General features: G+C 43.7%; 1 protein-coding gene and 1 long non-coding RNA gene across 17 annotated transcripts in view; both read left to right on the plus strand.

The window, feature by feature from the left end:
- The window catches only part of TMCC1 (transmembrane and coiled-coil domain family 1), a 179147-nt gene extending 173784 nt beyond the window's left edge, over window positions 1-5363 (plus strand). For 9 of the 16 annotated variants that reach the window (XM_033131569.1, XM_033131568.1, XM_033131573.1 and 6 more), the window contains one exon: window positions 1366-5363. In XM_033131569.1, coding sequence (XP_032987460.1) covers window positions 1366-1680 — 315 coding nt within the window. In that variant the 3' untranslated portion in view covers window positions 1681-5363. The remainder of the gene's footprint in view (window positions 1-1365) is intronic. The other 7 variants (XM_033131571.1, XM_033131572.1, XM_033131577.1 and 4 more) reach the window with 1 other exon arrangement.
- Window positions 5364-10247: 4884 nt separating this feature from the next.
- Window positions 10248-18116, plus strand: LOC117037049 (uncharacterized). The gene is made up of 3 exons (XR_004425467.1): window positions 10248-10346; window positions 16548-16629; window positions 17131-18116. It is a non-coding gene; the product is annotated as an uncharacterized LOC117037049 (long non-coding RNA).
- Window positions 18117-19886: the final 1770 nt, after the last annotated feature.

The following is a 19886-nucleotide window of genomic DNA, read 5'->3' on the forward strand; positions in this document are numbered from 1 at the left end:
AAGTTCTCAATTATTTGTTTGAATAGACTTTCTGTTCCCTTCGCCCTCTCTTCTCCTTCTGGTATGCTCATTATCCATGTGTTGCTTTTTCTAATGGAGTCAGATAATTCTCAAAGAATTCTTTCATTTTTAAAAAGTTCTTAGTTCTCTCTCTTCCTCCTGGATCATTTCTAGGTTTAGGTTTCTGTCTTTGAGCTTGCTAATTCTTTCTTCCATCTGGTCTTCTCTGTTTCCAGTGCTCTCTAATACATTCTGCATCATTTATTGAGTTCTTCAGCTCCAGGAGTACTTTTAAAGTATTCCTAAGTAAAGTACTCCTTTTGTTCATTAATTTTCTTCCTGAGTTTATTGAACTCAGTTCTCTTGTCTTGTTGAGCTTCTTCATACCTGCAAACTTAAATTCTCTATCATTAAATCAAAGTCTTCTGTGACTTTGAGTTTGGTTTCCAGTAGACTTTTCATTTCCTTTCTGTGCTCCCATTTTACCTTGGTTGTTCATGGAATTTGATGGATTATTTCTCTGTGCATTTGAGGTAATAGGCTCTTTTCTTGTTTAAATACTGTTTTGCTTTCAACAATTCAGGTTGGTAGGTAGGATACTTTCTTTTGTTTTCCAGTACATGGTGTTACAGCACAAGTTTTTGTTTTCTCTTACTATTTGTGTCTCTGGGATCGCAGGTGAAGTGGCATCACTTCAGTTAATGAAAATGTTACATACCCACTGGGGTGGTGGGTGTCCCCTCTGTGACTGGCTTGCCTTGGTTACAGGGTACCACTGGTGGGGATATGTGGCAGGTGGTGGAAAACCGGTTTTGTGAGCTCCCAGAGCCACCTCCCTTTTACTAGTGATTGCTGTCCCACTGTATTTTGGGAGGCATCTCCACTGTGTCTACCAGGCTCAGCGAGTATGGTTGGGGTGGGGGATGATTTCATAATTTTGTGGCCCCACTGTACTGTTTAAGATGTCTCAGTCTTCTCTTCCTGGCTTTGTCGGGTTGGTTGGGGACAAGGGAGGCAAGTTCGTGATCTTGTAGCTCCTCTTCGCTGGCTGGTAGGTACCTCTGCTTTGCCCTGGGCTCAGCTTTCTTTGCTGGGCTCTTTAGATGTTCAAATGCATGCATCTTTCAGGTGTGTTTGTGTGTTGAGCAGGGGATCCTTTGTTGAGTTATAGTTGTCCAATTTATTGTAAATTTAAGGGGAGAAACAAAGGAGTCTTCTCATTCTGCTGTGATGCCGTCATCACACTCTAGCATATTTAAAATCATTGTCATAGCTCAAGATGCCTCTGGCTTGCCCAAGGGGCATGTCAGCTACTCAGAGCACTTGTGAGCAGAAGGCTTACCTGTTCCCTGTTCTGGCCCACAGGAGGCCCTCGAGGCGTGCCAGACCCGCATCTCCAAGATGGAGCTACAGCAGCAGCAGCAGCAGGTGGTACAGCTGGAAGGGTTGGAGAATGCCACTGCCCGGAACCTTCTGGGGAAACTCATCAACATTCTTCTGGCCGTCATGGCAGTCCTTTTGGTCTTTGTCTCCACGGTAGCCAACTGCGTAGTTCCTCTCATGAAGACTCGCAACAGGACGTTCAGCACTTTATTCCTTGTGGTTTTCATTGCCTTTCTCTGGAAGCACTGGGATGCCCTCTTCAGCTATGTGGAACGGTTCTTTTCCTCCCCCAGATGATGCTGGTAACAGAAGGCAGTGCTCCCCTACCCTCTGGCGAGTGCATGCAGTGAAGAATTAGACAGCAACTTACCTACTCTGAAATTTTCTACAACAACAAAAGAGTTGAGTGAATCTGTTTACATTTAGAATAATGTTTTTTTCTTCAAGAGACGCAATTGCAATAGTATTTTTTAGATTTTTATCCAAGAAGTTTTTTGGGCAAAAATCTTGGATCATTTTTATGTAGCATGATTTTCCTTGGGATGCAAATCTTAAACAGTCCTTTAACATGAACCAACAATCTGGAGCACACTGAAGGGCATCTAAATTGTGGCTTGAAGGACTTCACTAAAACCCACTAAAAAGATGCGAAAACCTGATGAGGGAAACCAGTTAAACCTAACACCCTGCCTCGTCTGGGCTCACCACCTCTCCCCCTCCCAGACTAACTTTACTGTGAAATCCTACCACATTCCATGTCTGAATTTTTGGATTCAGGGTGGATTTTTCTTGTCCGTGGAAGAACACATGGATCTCCCTGGCTTTCTCATTCAAGTTGGCCACTCATGCTAACCCTGGAAGTATGATCACTTTTGAACCTGGTCCCTTAACCTTTGCTAGAATACAGAAGTGAGAGCATCATAACAGGATCACTGCACAGTCCTACTGCAGTATTTTGAAGTAGCCCTCCAAATACTTAGTTTTAAGCAAAATCCCGCACTTTTAAGGTTTTTTTAAAAATATGTGTATAGTCACCAATTTAAAAAAACAAAAAATCTGAACAGCATACTTGAAGAATGTAATACTCAATCTCTCAGTGCTTCCTTATGGTTTCTAATAGGATTTTTTATGGTTATTATTATTATTGGGTTTTTTTTGAAAAGGGTTGGGAGGGTCTTTTATTTTCTCCTTTGAAATAAAGAAGTGATGTTTTTAAATGAAGAAATGTGTGGATATTTAAGTGTGCTATTCCCTCTTGTCTTGAAACAGTTTGAGTAAGGAAGACTTGCTATAATTGCTGCCCTCTGACGCCCTTGTTTTGTGATTCAGCTTAAACTCCCTCCTCTGGCTGCTGCTGCTGCTGCTGCTTTTTGGTGTTTGCCGCCCCCACACCACCACTTTATGGGCTTGGCTTGGTTGGAGAGGAAAGGGGTGTGCATAGAAGAGGGGGAGGCTGTTTCCTCAAACCAGCAAGATAGGATAGGTTTTTTGCCCCAAGAAAATGTTCACCCAGTGACCTTGGGCTGGGGTTGTGTTCAGGAAAAAATGAGACTATATTATGAAAGTCATAAATAATTCTTTGTGTTTCCTTAATTTATTTTTAACACCCCCTAATTACTGAAACCAAAGTGATGTGGAATCTTCTGTCTGCATTTTGGCCCCAGCATCCTTAATTTCAAAGCTTTATTTTGTCTGCCTGTGAGAGTCGACTAAAGGTGATTCTCACTAAAGAGCAGAGAAGGAAATGTCAGGTTAGAAGGACCCAGATTTGGGGTATATATAAAATGTTGTCAGCTTCCTATTCAGATAGACTGAACTATTAACATAACTATGCTCAGTGGACTTTTATCGACAATTAAGAAAAATGGACTGAGACTTCTTCCCCATCCTATAAGCAACCCGTTCCACCGCCCTGGTGGAACTTGGGTTTTAGAGCTTATCCAGAAAGCCTGGCTGTTCTTCATAGCCATAGTATTGAATCACAAATGCTGTTTCCCTGTTGGCCTCAGCTCTGGGCAACCAAGTAGCGAGCAAGAGGCACATAATGTGCCCCAAAAGACCAGCAGAGCATGTGTTGCCTGCTTCCCCCTTCCCGGGAAATTCCTTTGAAAGCAGAGTAGCGTTGCCTTGTCTGAGACCGTGGTTTACATGACAGCTGCAGCCTCCTTTGGCTTTGGCAGGCTGGCCTTCTCAGAGTTAGCATGTTGTTTCCATAATCATTTTGATATTTTAACTCAGGTACCCCACTCTCCACTCTGTCCCCCGATGATTGTAGTGCACCTATTAGCTCTGTTGATCTCTCAGAATTAGTGCCCAGAGCAGGGACCACAGGGGTGATTTTTCTTTTAAAAAGTAATTGGAACCAATTCATGTTCAGGCCAAAAACAAATTGTTCCCAAGCCTGTGTATTTAAAATGTTAACTTTGCCTAAAAATATTACAGTGACTTGAGGCAGGAGTGCCAAAGCACATCGTGACCTTACCACACTAGCCTCGTTTCTCCTTCCTGCTTTAGCTTGATGGCTCAGAGAAGATGGCCACACAAAGCCACTGGAAAGGTACTCTAGCCACAGTCCTCCAGTTTTTCTAAGATGGAACCTTTGAGTCCCCTAAAGTCGGCAGAGGCTACTAAGTTTTGTCAGCACTAGAAGTCACTATGATAGATGGATTGAAGTTATTCCATTTGCCTTGTGACAGTTTCTATCAAAGGAAAGTTTTCACCTCTGGAAAGCCCCCTGAGCTCCCAGCCAAACACGCCCGTGCTAACTTTCCATCCTCCTCTCTCAAACTGTCTTAGGAAGGACCTTCAGGCGAGCTCAGGCACAGTAATTGCCTCCTAGCTCTCTTCTCCCTTGATCGTTCACCAGGCCCAACAGTTGTCTACATTTAATGCTATCTGTAACCATGAGTCTGTTTTGATGCCTTTCCCCATTTTCTGCTGCCCATACCTGTTGCCTTTGAGTTTCTTTGTATCGTGGCTGTTCTTGGATTCTCGTCTATTCAAAGCAAAGCTCCTCTATAACCTCGCTCTATGGTTTAACAATTGTTTGTGAGTGGAAAACTTCCCTCACTTTAATGCTTCTTCTCTTTAAAAGACTACATGCATTCCCTTTCAAATGAAACATTCCTGGATTACTTGTTAGTGGATGCGTGAGGCTGGCTATGGTAACCTGGGTGATTCTGTTCAGATTGTAGAATGACTAACATTTTACCATTTTTACAATTGAAGGGTACTTCTCTGTCTGCTCCAATTTCGATTCCTTGGTAAATACTCAGTGCACCTAGCAAGGAAGGCTTTCTATTCCACTGACTCCTTAAAAAGCAACAGTAGGTTAAATTTTACATTTCAATGACTGGGGTCTTTTCTCTCCCTTGTACCCCTTCTCCCCAGTTGAGGTAAAAATCTGATACCAAGAAAAGCATGGGGATCAAGCCTTCCTTGCTAGCCACATCCTGAGGATGAGCATATGCTCGTGTGTTTTTCACTGTATTTGGGTATTTTTCACTGATTTTATGAGGTACCGTCAGTTGGAATGCTGAATTCCGAGCGAGTTCCAATGAGGAGCTGCCTTTGAGCTTTGGAAAATATGCATCCAAAAGAAAACCAAATATTATCAACAAATTGACTAAGACAAAATTAATGGTTCCCACCCCCAAATGGCACTGGGGATTTTGAATGTGGCTCTAAGAGTTAACGTTTCTGTCTGTGTGTTGTGTATGCTAGGCGATAACCTCAAGTAGGATTGACTACTAGATTGTAAGTGTGTTTTATCAAAGTGTGTAAGAATAAAAACTCACTTGCACGAATTGAAAAGTACAGAAATGACACTTGTGAACGTGTGAACGTTAACACTGTAGTTGATAGATCTTAAGCTGCTAATTGTTGAGAGAGAATTACATTTATGTTTTGTCTGGTTGCTGCAGATTCTCAGCAGCACTTTTACTGTACATAAAAATTGAAATAAAGACCTCAGCTATTAACGAGGTGGTTGGACTCGGGTTTGTTTTGCTCTCTATTTTTGCATATTCAGTTTCCAATGAAAAGTCTGTCAGTCTGAAAACTTTCCACTAGTTTGTGCATTAGAAACTGTGTGTTGCGTGTACGTGTGTGCGTGTGTACGTGTGTGTGTGTGTGTCTTTAGCCAGTATCTTGAAACCGTAACTCATAACTGTGTGGCTCCACTGTCTCCCTGGATTCTCTACACGTCACTTTAGACTGGCACTTCGCCACAATTCCATTTGACTGGTAGGTAAGACTACATTTTAGTCCTTTGGAGGGAGTTCTTTAGAGGCAGGACCCCAAATTCAGTATCAGAAGCCCCCAACGTGGGTATAATAATCCCTGTCCATTCTTACAAGGCTTTGTTAATAAATATTATAGGTGTATAAATATACTTTGTAAAATATTTAACATTTGACATTCTTTATATATGCAAGGGGTTATTATCTATGGTTTTGCTATCGAGGTAGAAATTCTATTACAACTTTTCCTTGATGATCTCTGGGAGGCCTCTGGAAATCTAGAAGTTAATCTTGCCTTTGACAGGGTACCAAGCAGTGACCTGCTGACTTAGTCCTTCACAGCCCTGATCTATATGTTGAACTATTTGGGCCACACTTCTGGCTTACTAGTTCTGTGCCTCCTACCACATCTGTAAATTAGAGATATCACACCCATCTTGATCAGACCTAGCAGATGTTGTGAACATAAGAGAGGCCTCTTAGGAAAGCTTTGAAATTGCTGTGAGAATGTCCTTAAGCTTCTAGAAACAGATGTGCAAGTTGTACATTGCCCAGTCCCAAGGAGCTCTGTAAAAGCTACACTGTGAAGGATACATTTTAGTGTTGTGCAGTGCATACTGAGCACTGCACAGCTGCCCTGATTACAGGTGATATGTCATTTCAAAGCCTGCTTTATTTTCATCCATTAAAAACTGGAGAGTGGAAGGCTGGTAACAATCCTGAGAGGCCATGGTGTAGAAAACGGATTGGGGAGGTAGTAGAGGGTATGGCCAACTAGAAAATGTATGCCTCACCTACATGATTCAAATGTATTTTTGTTAAACTCTATGGGCTAAACTAAACACTTAGCCAACTTGTGACCCAAGTCTTAGGTAAAGAAGAGTAGTTAACATTTATTGAGTACTTAACTGAATGCCAGGCGTAATGTTTGGTACTTGACATTCAGTTCTCACGTAATTCTCCCACCGTCTTACACTGTGTCATTCTCATTGGCAGGTAAAGACACTGAAGCTTAAGTTAAATGGCTTGCTCAAAGTTACACTGGTAGGAAATGGTAAATTAATGTGATGGAAAATAGGTCTGTGCAACATATGTAACAAAAGATAGGTGTCCATAATGTGTCAATATAAGAGTTAATAAAATCCAAGAAGAAAAGTCAACTAGAAAATAGGCAGAAGTTATGAAGGAATAGTTCACATAAAAAGAAATCAATAAAGCTTTCAAAAGGAAATGTTCGGTCTCGTGTAAATCAGTGCATGAAATGGGAAAAATCAGTTGTGGAATGAATAGTATATTGTCTCCTATTTATGTTGAAAATATTTTAGTATAAATATATGTATGTAAATGTATAGAAACTAAGCTGCACATTGAACTGTCCCCAGTAATTACTTCTGGGAAAGGGAGTTGGAGGAACGGTGGTAGAACAGGACTTCCATGCCTGACTCCTGTAAAATGTGAACTTCTTAATATGAACGTATTTGGGTATTTTTAAATTAAAAACATCAGAACTTTTTAAAAGAAAATAATAGTTCCATTGAGGAGAGATGAAAAAAGGGTTGATAGTATCCCTAAAGCCAGATTGTAATAGACCATCTTTTGCTTCAGGATTGTCTTACAAGGGGATCAAGTCTGGACCAACCCATTGGGCTTTCTTCCAGGCCTGGATTTCTAGGCTTGGTGGTCAAATAGACGTGCCACTGCCAGAGGGCACACGTAACGAGGTTCTTGCAGCGCTGGTACAGCCTATTCAGTTCAGCCCTTCATTCATCCAACAGCATTTGAGCGCCATTCTGTGGACAAGACTGTGCTAAACCAAGTAGAAAGGAACTTGGTAAGAGATACATGTAATGGAGTCAAACCACGTGTGGGAGTGAAGAGAAGGAAGCAGTTCCGACGGCAGTTGGGAAAGGCTCCGTGGAGGACAGAGGGGTATCTGGGCTGCACATGACGGGTTTCACATGAGTGGGGATGAGTGAGGAGGGCGTTCCAAGTTAAAGGAACAGTATTAGCAAAATCACGGAAGTGCAAAAGGTCAAGGTGAGTGGTTGGAGCAATGGATGGGAGCCTGGATGTGAATCAGTAACAGTTAAAAATGGTAGGTGGGAAAAAAAAAAAAAAATGGTAGGTGGGAGGGGGCCAGGTTGCAAGAAATCCTGAATGTGCTGCACAGGTTTACCCTGTGGCTACAAGACAAGCCATTAAAGCTACTGGGAGGTGTAGTGACCCAGCCTTGTGTTTAAAGATAATTACAGTCCTTTCAAAAGGAAACTAGCTTCTTTTTCATGTCATTTGAGTCAGTTGGCTGGTTGAGAAATACTGTGCAAAGTATTTGGTCTTTTGCCTTTTGATCCTATAATGGGAGCTTAAATTTTTTATTTGAGATCGGGGAAGTGAGGATATAGGAAGCTCAGAGTTCAATTCTTATTACAAAAAACAAAAAAATCCCTGTCACCTTTGGCATTAGAATCCTTAAATGCTATAGCAAGAGAACTTGACAAAATTCAAAATCATTTCAGGCTTCTGCCCTAAAGCTTAAGCTGTCCAAAGAAATATTCTTTCAGAAGACTTCATTTCAATAATTATTGAGACTCCTAGTAAATGTACAGCAAACCATGATGAAAATAAATTCCAACCACTATACCTTAAAGAGAAGGTTGTGAGGGTTAAATGAAATAATTGTACAGTGTCTTACTGACCTAGAGTAAGTGCTTCATAAATATTCTCAATTATTAGTAGTATTAGTAGACTGAGAATTCCTTGAAGACAGAGACCTGTCATATTCATCTGGGTCGCTTTAGAATATATGATGTCTCCCATTCTTAACCTGACAAAGGGCCAGTAGCCAGAATTTAGCCTGTCCCTGGTCAGCCCTGGCTCCTGAGTTGGTTTGGGAAACCAGAAAAGCAGTATGTGTCAAGAATACCCTGACCATAGAAACAACAAAAGAGAGCATCACAGCCATAGAGAACAAAAATTTGTGAATGGATGCACATACAAGTGGTTAATGCTAGATTTTACTGGTGATTTCTTAACCATAGGCAAGGACATCGTTAATGTTCATGGCTGTGTCCTCAGTACCTGGAGTGGTGCCTGCTACCTAACAGGTGCTGTTTAAAAGGGGGAATTTACAAATTGCTGTTGATTGAATCTCCTGTGCCAGACACAGTGCCACTTGTTTTACTTCTAATTCTTACAACTGCTCTGAAGAGAGGCTTTTCACATTGCAGATGAAAACAGAAGCTCAGATAGGTGCTTAGATTTTGTCTTAAGAAGTCGTTACACTAGTAAATGGCAAAGTCAGCTTTTGAACTCAGCTGACTTGGCCTTAAGGCCCATGCTACTCCTACTATTCCGTTTTGCCGGACAAAGAATCAGGTTTGTGGATTTCGGACTTTGTGTGACCTTGAGAAGACATCACTTTTTCTGGACCTCCTGTCCTTACTGGAAAGTCACCTTAGTTCTCTTCCAACACTAAAATGCTATTCTTAGTACTTGGTTCCCATCTCATAATCTCCTTAGAAGCCTAAGCCATAACCACTGAGAGGGTTAAACGTCAGAACAGGACAAAATGGGAATTTGTAGCTGATGTCTAGGTATGAACAAAATGGGATTTGTGGAGGGGGGAGCAGGAGGATGAGCTGGAAGACAAGGGGGAGAGTGTGAAGTAAATATAACAAAATGTCTGCATGATGGTGGGTACATGGGTGTTCTGTTACTAAAAAAACAAGGTATCAAGGCAATGACGGCACATTAATTGGAGCATTGAAAAGATGATAATTGGGCAAATCCCCCTCAATATGTTCTGCATGAAATCTATGAGTCATGTTCATCTTGTCAGAGTTCTTACAGAAGACGTCAGCACACCTGTGGTATTTCAAAAACCAGTGTTCCAAAAAACACATACATAGTATCAGTTTTATCCCATTTAATTCTTCATTTGCTGTAATTATTAAAGGTTCATGGGTTATCTGAAAAGTAGTTGCAAGCAGCTTAAAATTTTCTCATGTCCTTTAAGAAAATAAGTATTATTTTTAATAGTTGATTTTTCAAGCACAAAAAAGTAAGAATTTCAAACATCAAGCCACAAAGTTTTTGTCCATTTTAAATGCCCTATCACATATTTTTCTTCATTTCAAGAACTCTTTATTTGGTTCCCAAAATATACTGTGTTTCCCCGTAAATAAGACCTAGCCGGACCATCAGCTCTAATGCATTTTTTGGAGCAAAAATTAATATAAGACCCGTTCTTATTTTAATATAAGAGTGAGTCTCTAATATAATATGATATAATATGATATAATACCGGGTCTTATATTAATGTTTGCTTCAAAAGACTCATTAGACCTGATGGTCTGGCTAGGTCTTATTTTCGGGGAAACATGTATATACATTTTGAATTTCTCAATGAATGTTTTCCTTAAAGAATAGAACTAAGGAGTATGTGTAATTCCTGAATGTAAAAACTTTACATCACAAGCGTTATCAGGGGACAGCTGGCTGAATCCCTGAAGCATCATTCTGCCTGCCCAGGTGGTCCTTCAGGACTTCCTTTTAATAGAGACCCTGAATCACACTGCCTTAAACACTGATGTAAGCATTTTTTTTCTCTTACTCATTTTCAGTAGGTATCTTCCAAAACATATGATTCACTTCCTGCTGAAATTCATTTAATCATCATGACCAAGTTGTCAGCCCCAAGACGCTAACCTGGACGACTGGAAGGTAATGCACTTTGCCCCTGCGCTAAAACAACCCAGACAACGGTGCTTTTATTCTTTTTTAAATATAGCTTAACGGGTATAATTCACATACCATACAGTTTATCCATTTAAAGTGTTCTATTCAGTGGCTTTTCATATACTTACAAGAGTTGTGCATCCAGCATCACTAATTCCAGAATATTTTCCCACCTCAAAAAAGAACCCTGCACCCCTTATTTTTCACCCTGCTCTTCTCCTATCCCTCCCAGCCCCAAGAAACCACTAATCCTTCTATCTATAGATTTGCCTGTTCTGGACATTCGATATAAATGGAATCATATAACACGTGGTCCTTTGTGACTGGCTGCTTTTACGTAGGATGTTTTCAAGGTTCATTCATGTGGTAGCATGTTGCAGTATTTCACTCCTCTTTATTGCTAAGTAATACTGCATTGCATGGATAGACCACATCTTTATGCATTCATCCGATGGTGGATATTTGGGTTTTCACTTTTTTGGCTATTATGAATAGTGTTACTGTGAACACTCATGTACAAATTTTTTAATGAATATGTTTCATTTCTCTTGGGTATATACCTAGGAGTGGAATTGCCGGGTCATATAGTAACTATGTTGACGTTTTGAGAAACTATCAGACTGTTTCCAAGGTGGCTGAACCATGTTACATCCCCACCAGTATTCATCATTATCTAATTTCTTAATTATACGCATCCTATGGATATGAAGTGCTATCTCATTGTAATTTTGATTTGCATTTCCTTGATGATTATGTATTTTTACTCTAATCTCTCTTTTAATCAGCTTTCCTGTCTGTGTCCTCCCAACCCTGTCTGGCTGTCACATTTCATTATTGCCAATGTATTTGCCTTACCTAAAAGCCTTTCATTTCCACTCTAAAAGCTGCTTTTCACTTTCTATGGGCTGGGATTCCATATAACCTAACTTGTCAGAATTATGTCCAAAGTCAGGTTAAATAGGCTCTGAATGAGGTGTCACCAATAAGGAAGATATGTGCTTGGACTTTGTGACTGCTGACCTAGCAGCTCTGAGACTTACTTCTGCTTAAAACCAAGATTTTATTAAAAAAAAAAAAAAAAAAAAAAACGAAAAAGGAAGGAAAGCAGAAAGGAAGGAAGGGAGATAGTGAGAAAGAAAAAGGGAGAAAGAGAGAAGGAAAGAAGGATGGAAGGAAGCAAGCAAGCAAGCAAGCAAGCTTGGCTTTTCACTAGTAGTGTGACCTTGGACTTGGTTGGCCCCAGTCTTCATGCAGGTAGATGTCCCATCTCTCCTTGCTTCATGCCTGGTACCACTTTACTCTCTGCACCTTTACATGTGCTGTTCCCTCTTCTTGCAATGACTCCACACACACACACACATACACACACACACCCCATTTGTCTGCCTGGCAAGCTTTTATTCATTCTTTTATTTAACTCTTTTTTTAAGGAATTTTTCAAACATAGGCAAAAAATGGATATAATGAACCCCAATCAACAGTTACCAGCTGGTGGTCAGTCTTGCTTCATCCATACCTGCCCTCCCCACTGCCTTCCATACTGGATCCTTTTGAAGCAAATACTAGAGAGCATACATTATTTGTCGTCTTTGATTCTCTTATTTTTCTGGTCAAATATTATTTTTTATGAAATTCATATAACAAAATCAGTCACATTCACAATATTGTGTAACCACTACTATCTAGTTTGAAAACAGTTTCATCACCCAAAAGGAAACCCATACCCGTTAAGCAGTAGCTCCCCCTTCCCTCCTTCCACCACCCCTGACCACCATTCTGGACTCTGTCTCTATGGATTTACCTATTCGTGGTGTTTTATATAAATGGAAACATCTAATATGTGACCTTTTGTACCTGGCCACCCCTGGGAACCCAGTCCGCATGGAGAACAGAGCTTGCTAGGGGCCTGGTTTGCCCTGCAAAGCCCTGGAGGTCAGGGTAGAGAAGGATAATAGGGTCTCAGAGGAAATGTGTCTGTGACTCCCTCAGAGTGGTCAGAGCAGGCGTCCTGCCTTCTGCCCAAGTTTGATGCTTTGTGATCTCGGGCAAAGCACTTCACCTCTCACTGCCTCTTTCATTCGGCTGAAAAATGAAAATAAAAATAGCACCAGCCTCATGGGATTCTTATGAGGGTTTCATGAGTGAATCCATGGAAAGTACCTAGGACAGTACCTGACACATAGTAAATGCTCAATTAGCATAAACTAGTATCGCTATTATTTGGAAGCCCTGCTCCCATGTATGTCCTTTGCTACAGCGGTGACAAATGTCGCCGTTTCCATGCTTACTGTCACCTCCGTACCTTTGCACATGCTGTTCCCATGGCCCCTCTGTTCCTCTGTCTACTTCATAAATTTCTGTTCTTCCTTCAGAGACCCTGTCTTCTCAGAAGTCTTCCCCGACCAACCCTTCTCCCCTCAGACCAGCAAAGCAGTTTCACTCCCTTCTCTGAGTACACATTCTAGCACCAGCTATGCTGGGCCTTTGTAACAACTGCACAGTGAGTTGTGGTGTAGCCCTGCTGGACCGTGAGGGGAGCTCAGGGAGGGCCGGGTTCCTCTCAGGGACCCCACAGTCTCAATGGATAGGCAGTGCCTGGGGCCCTGGCACCCTCGGACAGTCGTCCCACAAGGGCACTTCAGGATGCTTTCAGCTTTGGAAAGGGAGATACCAAGTATGAAATAATCAGTGATTGAGGTAGAAATCTCCTGGTTTATGGGCCAAGTACCCAGAAGAAGCTGAGTCTGGAGGGAGGCGGCCAGCGTGCGATGGGTTCTCACACTTCAGACCCAGCTCTCTGGTGCCATCCACTGGAGAACTGCAAACTATTTTACTGGTAGTCCCCCCAAAAGAATTTGGAAGCACTGTGCACCCTCTCACACATTTTATAAATTGACATCCACAATGTAAAAGTTTAAATATATGTAAAGGATGTACTTTCCAGGATATTTTAAATATTGACATCATAAAGTTAAACTGTTTCACCACTCTGTAGTACATGTAGCAGTTGGATACCTACCATCACCCATACGAAAAGTACACGAACAAGGTCTTTAATGAGGTTTTACCTCATTGTTTTCTCTTCGAAACTTACATTCAATTCTGTCTGCACAAAGTTTTAGCCAAATGTAATATGTTCTTATGCCTAAAAGACTTTTATTCATCATACTGCCCTACTTGTCTGTAGCAAAAACTCGGGATGTAAACTGAAATTTTAAATGTTTTCAGTTTTCTGTGACTAAGTCACTAAGTGTTTTAAAAAGGTTGTTCTGGAGAGTTTTAACTACAAATATTAGTATGCAGTTGATCAAAACAACATAAATATATTACAAATGTTGACAGATACTTAACCAAATATGTTTAGAATACATTTTTCTTGATTCGATCTGCCCATTTTTGTGTGCCAGTGGATAAATATTTCTATGATGAGTGTGCAACTTCATCTCTTCCTAGTTCTCATTTTTTACAGTCATATGTCACGTAAATAAGCTATGGAAAAGAAAGGAGGGAGTATGGGGCCGTGTCACCCAAGTATTTTAACTTCCTTTTGAGTTTTATGCCAAAAATCAATAGTAATCCATCATCAAGAATTTTGTTGTTGTTGCAACTGGGTGATAGGTAAATGTTGTTGCAACTGGGTTATTAAAACCAGTTCCTCTGCTTTTGTATTTGTTTCCATTTTGCATAGTAAAGGTTAAAGAAGTTAAGATTAATTTCTATTAGTTGGCAAGAGGATTGGGCCCTCCTACAATTTTGTTGCAAACAAAAAATGGAAACTACTTGGCTGGCAAATGGATTTATTTCTCAGGCTTTGGAGCCCTTAGAGCCTTTCTTCCTCTCCAGACCCAGAACAGGACTTCCAACTGGCCTTTCTTTTGTCCTCCTTTGGTCGGGGGGTTTGCCTTTCTTTCCCAAAGCAAGAAGCTGCTTCCTCAAGGAGTCGTGCCCTATTTGAAGACTCTGGTGGGTGACTGTGATGGACCCCTTGGCCAAGGGCCTGGGGCAATGGGACAGGCCAAGAAGGAACAAAAGACTCCATCTCAGAATGCGAGGGCACTCTCTGCCCCCTCTAGCCTCTCTCACGAGCCCTGCCCAGAACCTGGCACCTCTGGGTGGAGAGGACCTGGGACTTGCCCAGAGTCATGCAGTTAAGAAGAGTGAAGCTGGAACTCTTTACATCCATCTTTTCCAAGTTACTTCGGCCCAGGAAAGCTTAGTGGGTAGATTTCAATTAAAATTAAAATGAACAACTAAATATGATCTGGAGTGGATCCTGGGATTTGGGGTGGGTGGGGTAGGGGTGGGAGAACACTATAAAAGACGTCCTTGGGACAATTGGCAATATTTGCATAAGGTTTTGCAGATTACATAACATTATTGCATCACGATTAAATCACCTGGTCTTGAAAATTCTGCTGTGGTTGCCTAGTAGAATGCCCTTGTTCTGGGGAAATATACACTGAAGGGTTTAGGGTTCGAGGGACATCACATAGCAACTTACTCACCGATGCTTGGAGGGGGACTTAAACATGCAGAGAGGGGGTCAAAATGCTAAAACTTGGTGAATCGCAGGTAAGAAGAGGGCACAAGAGTTCTCTGTACTATTCTCACAACTTTTCAGCAACTGAAATTATTTCAGAACAAACTGACGCAGCAAACCTGGTCTTTGTCGCCGCCTAGTGGCTAGTGCGCGGAGCGCATCCTCACTGTCCGAGACCTTTAAACTCCCTGCCTCGGGGAGTGGCTCCCGACTTTCCCTCTGTCCTGCGGAGGCTAGAGGACAGACTCCCGCCCAGGGAGTCCCAAATTAATCTTGGTTTGAGAGATGTAAGAATTTCAGGGCTTCCAACCCGGATGCTTTCTACAACGAGGGGAAGTGAGGCCCAGAGAGGGCCAGTGCTCTAGCGACTAGAACCAATCTTCCTGCCTCCCTTTGTTTCTCACCAAGCAGCTGGTTGGAGACTCTCAAATCCGCGTCCTCCCAACGCCCCCGAGTCTGGGCTCCCACCCCAGGCCGCTCTCTGACCTCACCTTCCACTCTCCATACATCTGCACCCACCAGGCACATATCAGTCTCTGACTTCTTGCTCTGCTCCCTCTTCCCCTGTGGGAACGGGGCTCCTGTAGACACGACCTGTCTGTCTGTCTGGTTTCCCGGGTGTCCACAGTGCCTGGCAGAGGGGGCCGGGCTTTGGCAAGGGCGGGAATGTTTGTCCTTGGTTCCTTCATTCCCCAGGTTTGCACTCAGGCGATCACCCACGAGGGAGTGTCCCCCTCCCCGGGCATCAGTGGTTTCTGAGGGGCTCAAGGCCCCAAGGGGGGAAATGGGTATATGTTGGGGGTGCTCATGGTGGCCCTGCTCTCTGGGGACAGCGTGCTGAATGAGTCATGCACCGCCAGAGAAAGAAGTGCGATCCTGCGGAGGCGCGGGGGGGGGGGGGGGGGGGGGGGGCCGGGGGACGGCGTCCTTCCAAGCCGGACGCAGAGGCGCGCAACAACCCCAGGCAGGAGGGCCCTGTCCACTGCGCTGGTCTCGCCCTTCCAAGCGAGAAGGGATGGCAGGGTCTGGACGCTCTCCGCTGCGCAACCTGGGGCCCCTTCCCCCAGCTCTCTTCCTGCCCCGCCCCTAACAGGTGGACCCTGGCTCGGGCAGCGAGTCCCACCCTGGGGACAATAGAAGGGGAGGAGCTGGAGCGGACGTTGGAACAATGGCCTCCCACCTACCCTGCCCAACCCGCTTCCGTCCTTTCTCTGCTGGGGTAGTGGGGCGCTGGAGCAGCGCTAGAACTTGGAGGGGACCAGAGCCAGAGCCACCTAGAGGAGCCCAAGCCGGGTGCCTGGCCTCTCCTGCGGCTGTCCTAGAATCTAGGGGTCCACTCCTATCCCACTCTGGCCCCTGCACTGCCCACCTTGAGATCTGGCACAGGTGGAGTGGCAAGGGTGGTGGTTGCTTTTAAAAACTTTTTTTTTAATTGAGGTATACTTTACATGGAGGGAAATGGACAGATCTCAAATGTGAAGTTTGATGAGGTTTTACACATGTTTACACCCTGCAACCAACTCCCCGAATAAGGCAAAACATCCCCAGCTCCCCAGAAGTCCCTGGAGCCCCTTCCCAGTCAATCCACGCCCCCAACCCCAGCTCCAGACAACCATAGAACTCTTTTACTTTTTTTTCCCCTACAGTTTTGTCTTCTCCAGAACGTCAGTTAACTGGAATCATAAAGAATGGAGACTTCTGAATCTGGCTTTGAGAGCCATCCACATTGTATGTATCAATAGTTCATTCTTTTTTTATTCCATTGTATGGCTGTACCTCCGTTTGTTTATCTATTCACCAGCTGTAGGGCATTGGGTTGTTTCCAGTTTAGGGCAACTATTAATAGAGCTACTGTAAACATATGTGTATAGATATTTGTGTGGACATGTTTTTATTTCATTTCAATATTTAGGAGTGGGATTGCTGGGTTGCCTAAGTCTACATTTAACTTTTTAAGAAACTACTAAGTGGTTTCCCAGAGTGGCTGCACTATTTCACACACACAAACACCCCCCAACGGTGTATGAGAGTTCCCATGGCATCACAACCTCGCTATTAAGTTGGTGCAAAAGTAATTGTGGTTTTTGCATTGTTGAAATTTGCCTTTGATATTGGAATACATTCTTAAATAAATGTGGTTATGTCATACATCATTTTAATGTGCATTTCTCGCTTTATGATTTTTTGCTAATTACTTATTATTTGCTGTTCATTTTATATTTATTTTAGACAATGGAAGTGATGTTAGCCAAAAAGCAAATTCGAGTGATTTTCTTACTTGAGTTCAAAAGGGGTCGTAAAGCAGCAGAGATAACTCGCAACATCAACAACGCATTTGGCGCAGGAACTGCTAACGAACGTACAGTGCAGTGGTGGTTCAAGAAGTTTGACAAAGGAGAGAAGAGCCTTGAAGATGAGGAGCGTAGTGGCCGGCCATCGGAAGTTGACAACAACCAAATGAGAGCAATCATCGAGCTGATCCTCTTACAACTACACAAGAAGTTGCCGAAGAACTCCGCGTCGACCATTTACGGTCATGCGACATTTGAAGCAAATTGGAAAGGTGAAAAAACTCGTGGGTGCCTCATGAGCTGACTAAAAACTAAAAAAGTCGTTGTTGTGAAGTGTCATATTCTCTTATTCTACGCAACAATGAACCATTTCTCGATAGGATTGTGACGTGATGAAAAGTGGATTTTATATGACAACTGGTGGCAACCACCAGCAGTTGGACCTAGAAGAAGCTCCAAAGCACTTCCCAAAGCCAAACTTGCACCAAAAAAAAGGTCATGACCACTGTTTGGTAGTCTGCTGCCGGTCTGATCCACTACAGCTTTCTGAATCCTGGCGAAACCATTACATCTGAGAAGTATGCTCAGCAAATCGATGAGATGCACCAAAAACTGCAACGCCTGCAGCCGGCATTGCAATGGCGCACAACAGCAAGGGCCCAATTCTTCTCTATGACAATGCTCAGCCACTCATCGCACAACCAATGCTTCAAAAGTTGAACGAATTGGGCTACAAAGTTTTGCCTCATCCTCCATATTCATCTGAAATCTTGCCAACCAACTACTACTTCCTCAAGCATCTTGACAACTTTTTCCAGGGAAAACGCTTCCACAATCAGCAGGATGCAGAAAATCCTTTCCAAGAGTTCGTCGAATCCTGAAGCACAGATTTTTACGCTACAGAAATAAACGAACTTATTTCTCATTGGCAAAAATGTGTTGATTGTAATGGTTCCTATTTTGATTAATAAAGATGTGTTTGAACCGAGTTATAATGATTTAAAATTCACGGTCTAAAACCACAATTACGTTTGCATCAACCTAATAACACTTGGTGTTGTCAGTCTTAAATTTCAGCCAATCGAGTGGGTGTGAAGTTGTCTCAAGAGAGTGTCAATTATGTTTATTGACTATACGAGTAAGGAAATGCTTACTGGGTCCCCGCGTCAAAGTGATGGCGCTGGGGTTCAGGTTGGGTCCTACCTGCTCTGTTGCGGAGGGCCTCTTGGAAGGGGTACATTTGAGCAGGAACTCGGGTGATGAGAAGGGCCAGCCCTGGAAAGATGTGCGGAAAGGGCCTAACAGGCAGAGGGCAGAGCAAAGGCCGGGAGGTGGGAGCATGCCTCGTGCACACAGGCAGAGGGAGGAAGCTCGAGTTGCTGCAGCAGAGAGCAAAGGAGCCAAGGTTGGTGAGGTCATGGGGTCAGATGGTGTCTTAGTCAGCTTCGGCTCCCATAACAAAGTACCGCAGCGTAACCACAGACATTTCTTTCCTCACAGCTCTGGATGCCAGAAATCCAAAATCAAGGTGTCAGCAGGTTTGGTTTCTTCTGAGGTCTCTCTCCTTGGCCTGCAGATGGCTGTCTTCTTGCTCTGTCCTCACATGTTCTTTCCCTCTGTGTGTATACATGTCTGTCGTAATCTTTTCTTAGACGAACACTAGTCCTCTTGGACTAGGGCCCATCCATATGACTTCATTTAACTTAAACCACCTCTTTAGAGACCCTGTCTCCAAATACAGTCAATTCTGACGGACTGGGGGATTAGGACTTCAATATATGAATTTGGGGGGAACACAGTTCGACCCAGAACAGATGGCTTTTGCTCTCAGGGAGGTGGGGCCTGGGGGAGTATTGAGCAAGAAGAGACAAGATCTGATTTGCGTGTTAATAGGATCCCTCTGGTACCAAGGCAGGGAGAAGGATAGACTGCAGGGGGTAAGAGGGAGACCAGTGAGGAAGCTACTGCAATATCCAGGCTGGAAGCTGGTGGCTGGACCTGGGGAGTGGAGTAGGTGGAGAGCAGGGCTCAGACTCTTACCATGTTTGGGACATGGAGTCATCAGTTTTCCCCAAAGGAAGAATTGATGGAGGAGTGGGAAAAGGAAGAGGAAATGAGGAGAATTGGGGTTGGGGCTGAGGGAGGTGCCAGCTTCTCCTTGCTTCCGGCCTGATTCCTTATCCACTAAGCGCCTACTGTGTGCAGCTACCCTGTGGGTGAGGAAGGCGAGGCCTGGAGCAAGAATCCAGGCCACAAGGCATGCTGACTCGGGCCTTCTGCTCCTCCGGGCCTTTCTCCTTCCTCCTGGCATTGGAGCCTGACCCCCTCTTGGACAAACATCTTGCGGCCGTTTCCGCCTCGCCTGCCCGGAGCCCCAGCCTGACCTGAACAAACACTCGGGACCTGTGCTTCCGGCCTCAGCTCTGGGAAAAGCCCAACCAGGGGCTGTTCAGGTCAACCCTGGAGGGGAGTGGGAAGGAGGGGGCACCCAGGCCCCTGCACAGGGGTCTGCCCAGCCTGCCCTGGGGGCCTCCTGCTGCTTCTGGAGCCATCAGCCCAGTGCTCAGGCTTCAGCTTCTCCATCCATAAAATGGACCTAATTATACCCACCTCAGAGGACTAGGGAAATGGAAAGCACTGCCCTGGCCTGCCACCTCGAGGGGGTAATGCTGCCCTATAGGGCTGAGAGGCTTG

The sequence above is a fragment of the Rhinolophus ferrumequinum genome, chromosome 17 (assembly GCF_004115265.2).
Source record: "Rhinolophus ferrumequinum isolate MPI-CBG mRhiFer1 chromosome 17, mRhiFer1_v1.p, whole genome shotgun sequence".
Lineage (NCBI taxonomy): Eukaryota > Metazoa > Chordata > Mammalia > Chiroptera > Rhinolophidae > Rhinolophus > Rhinolophus ferrumequinum.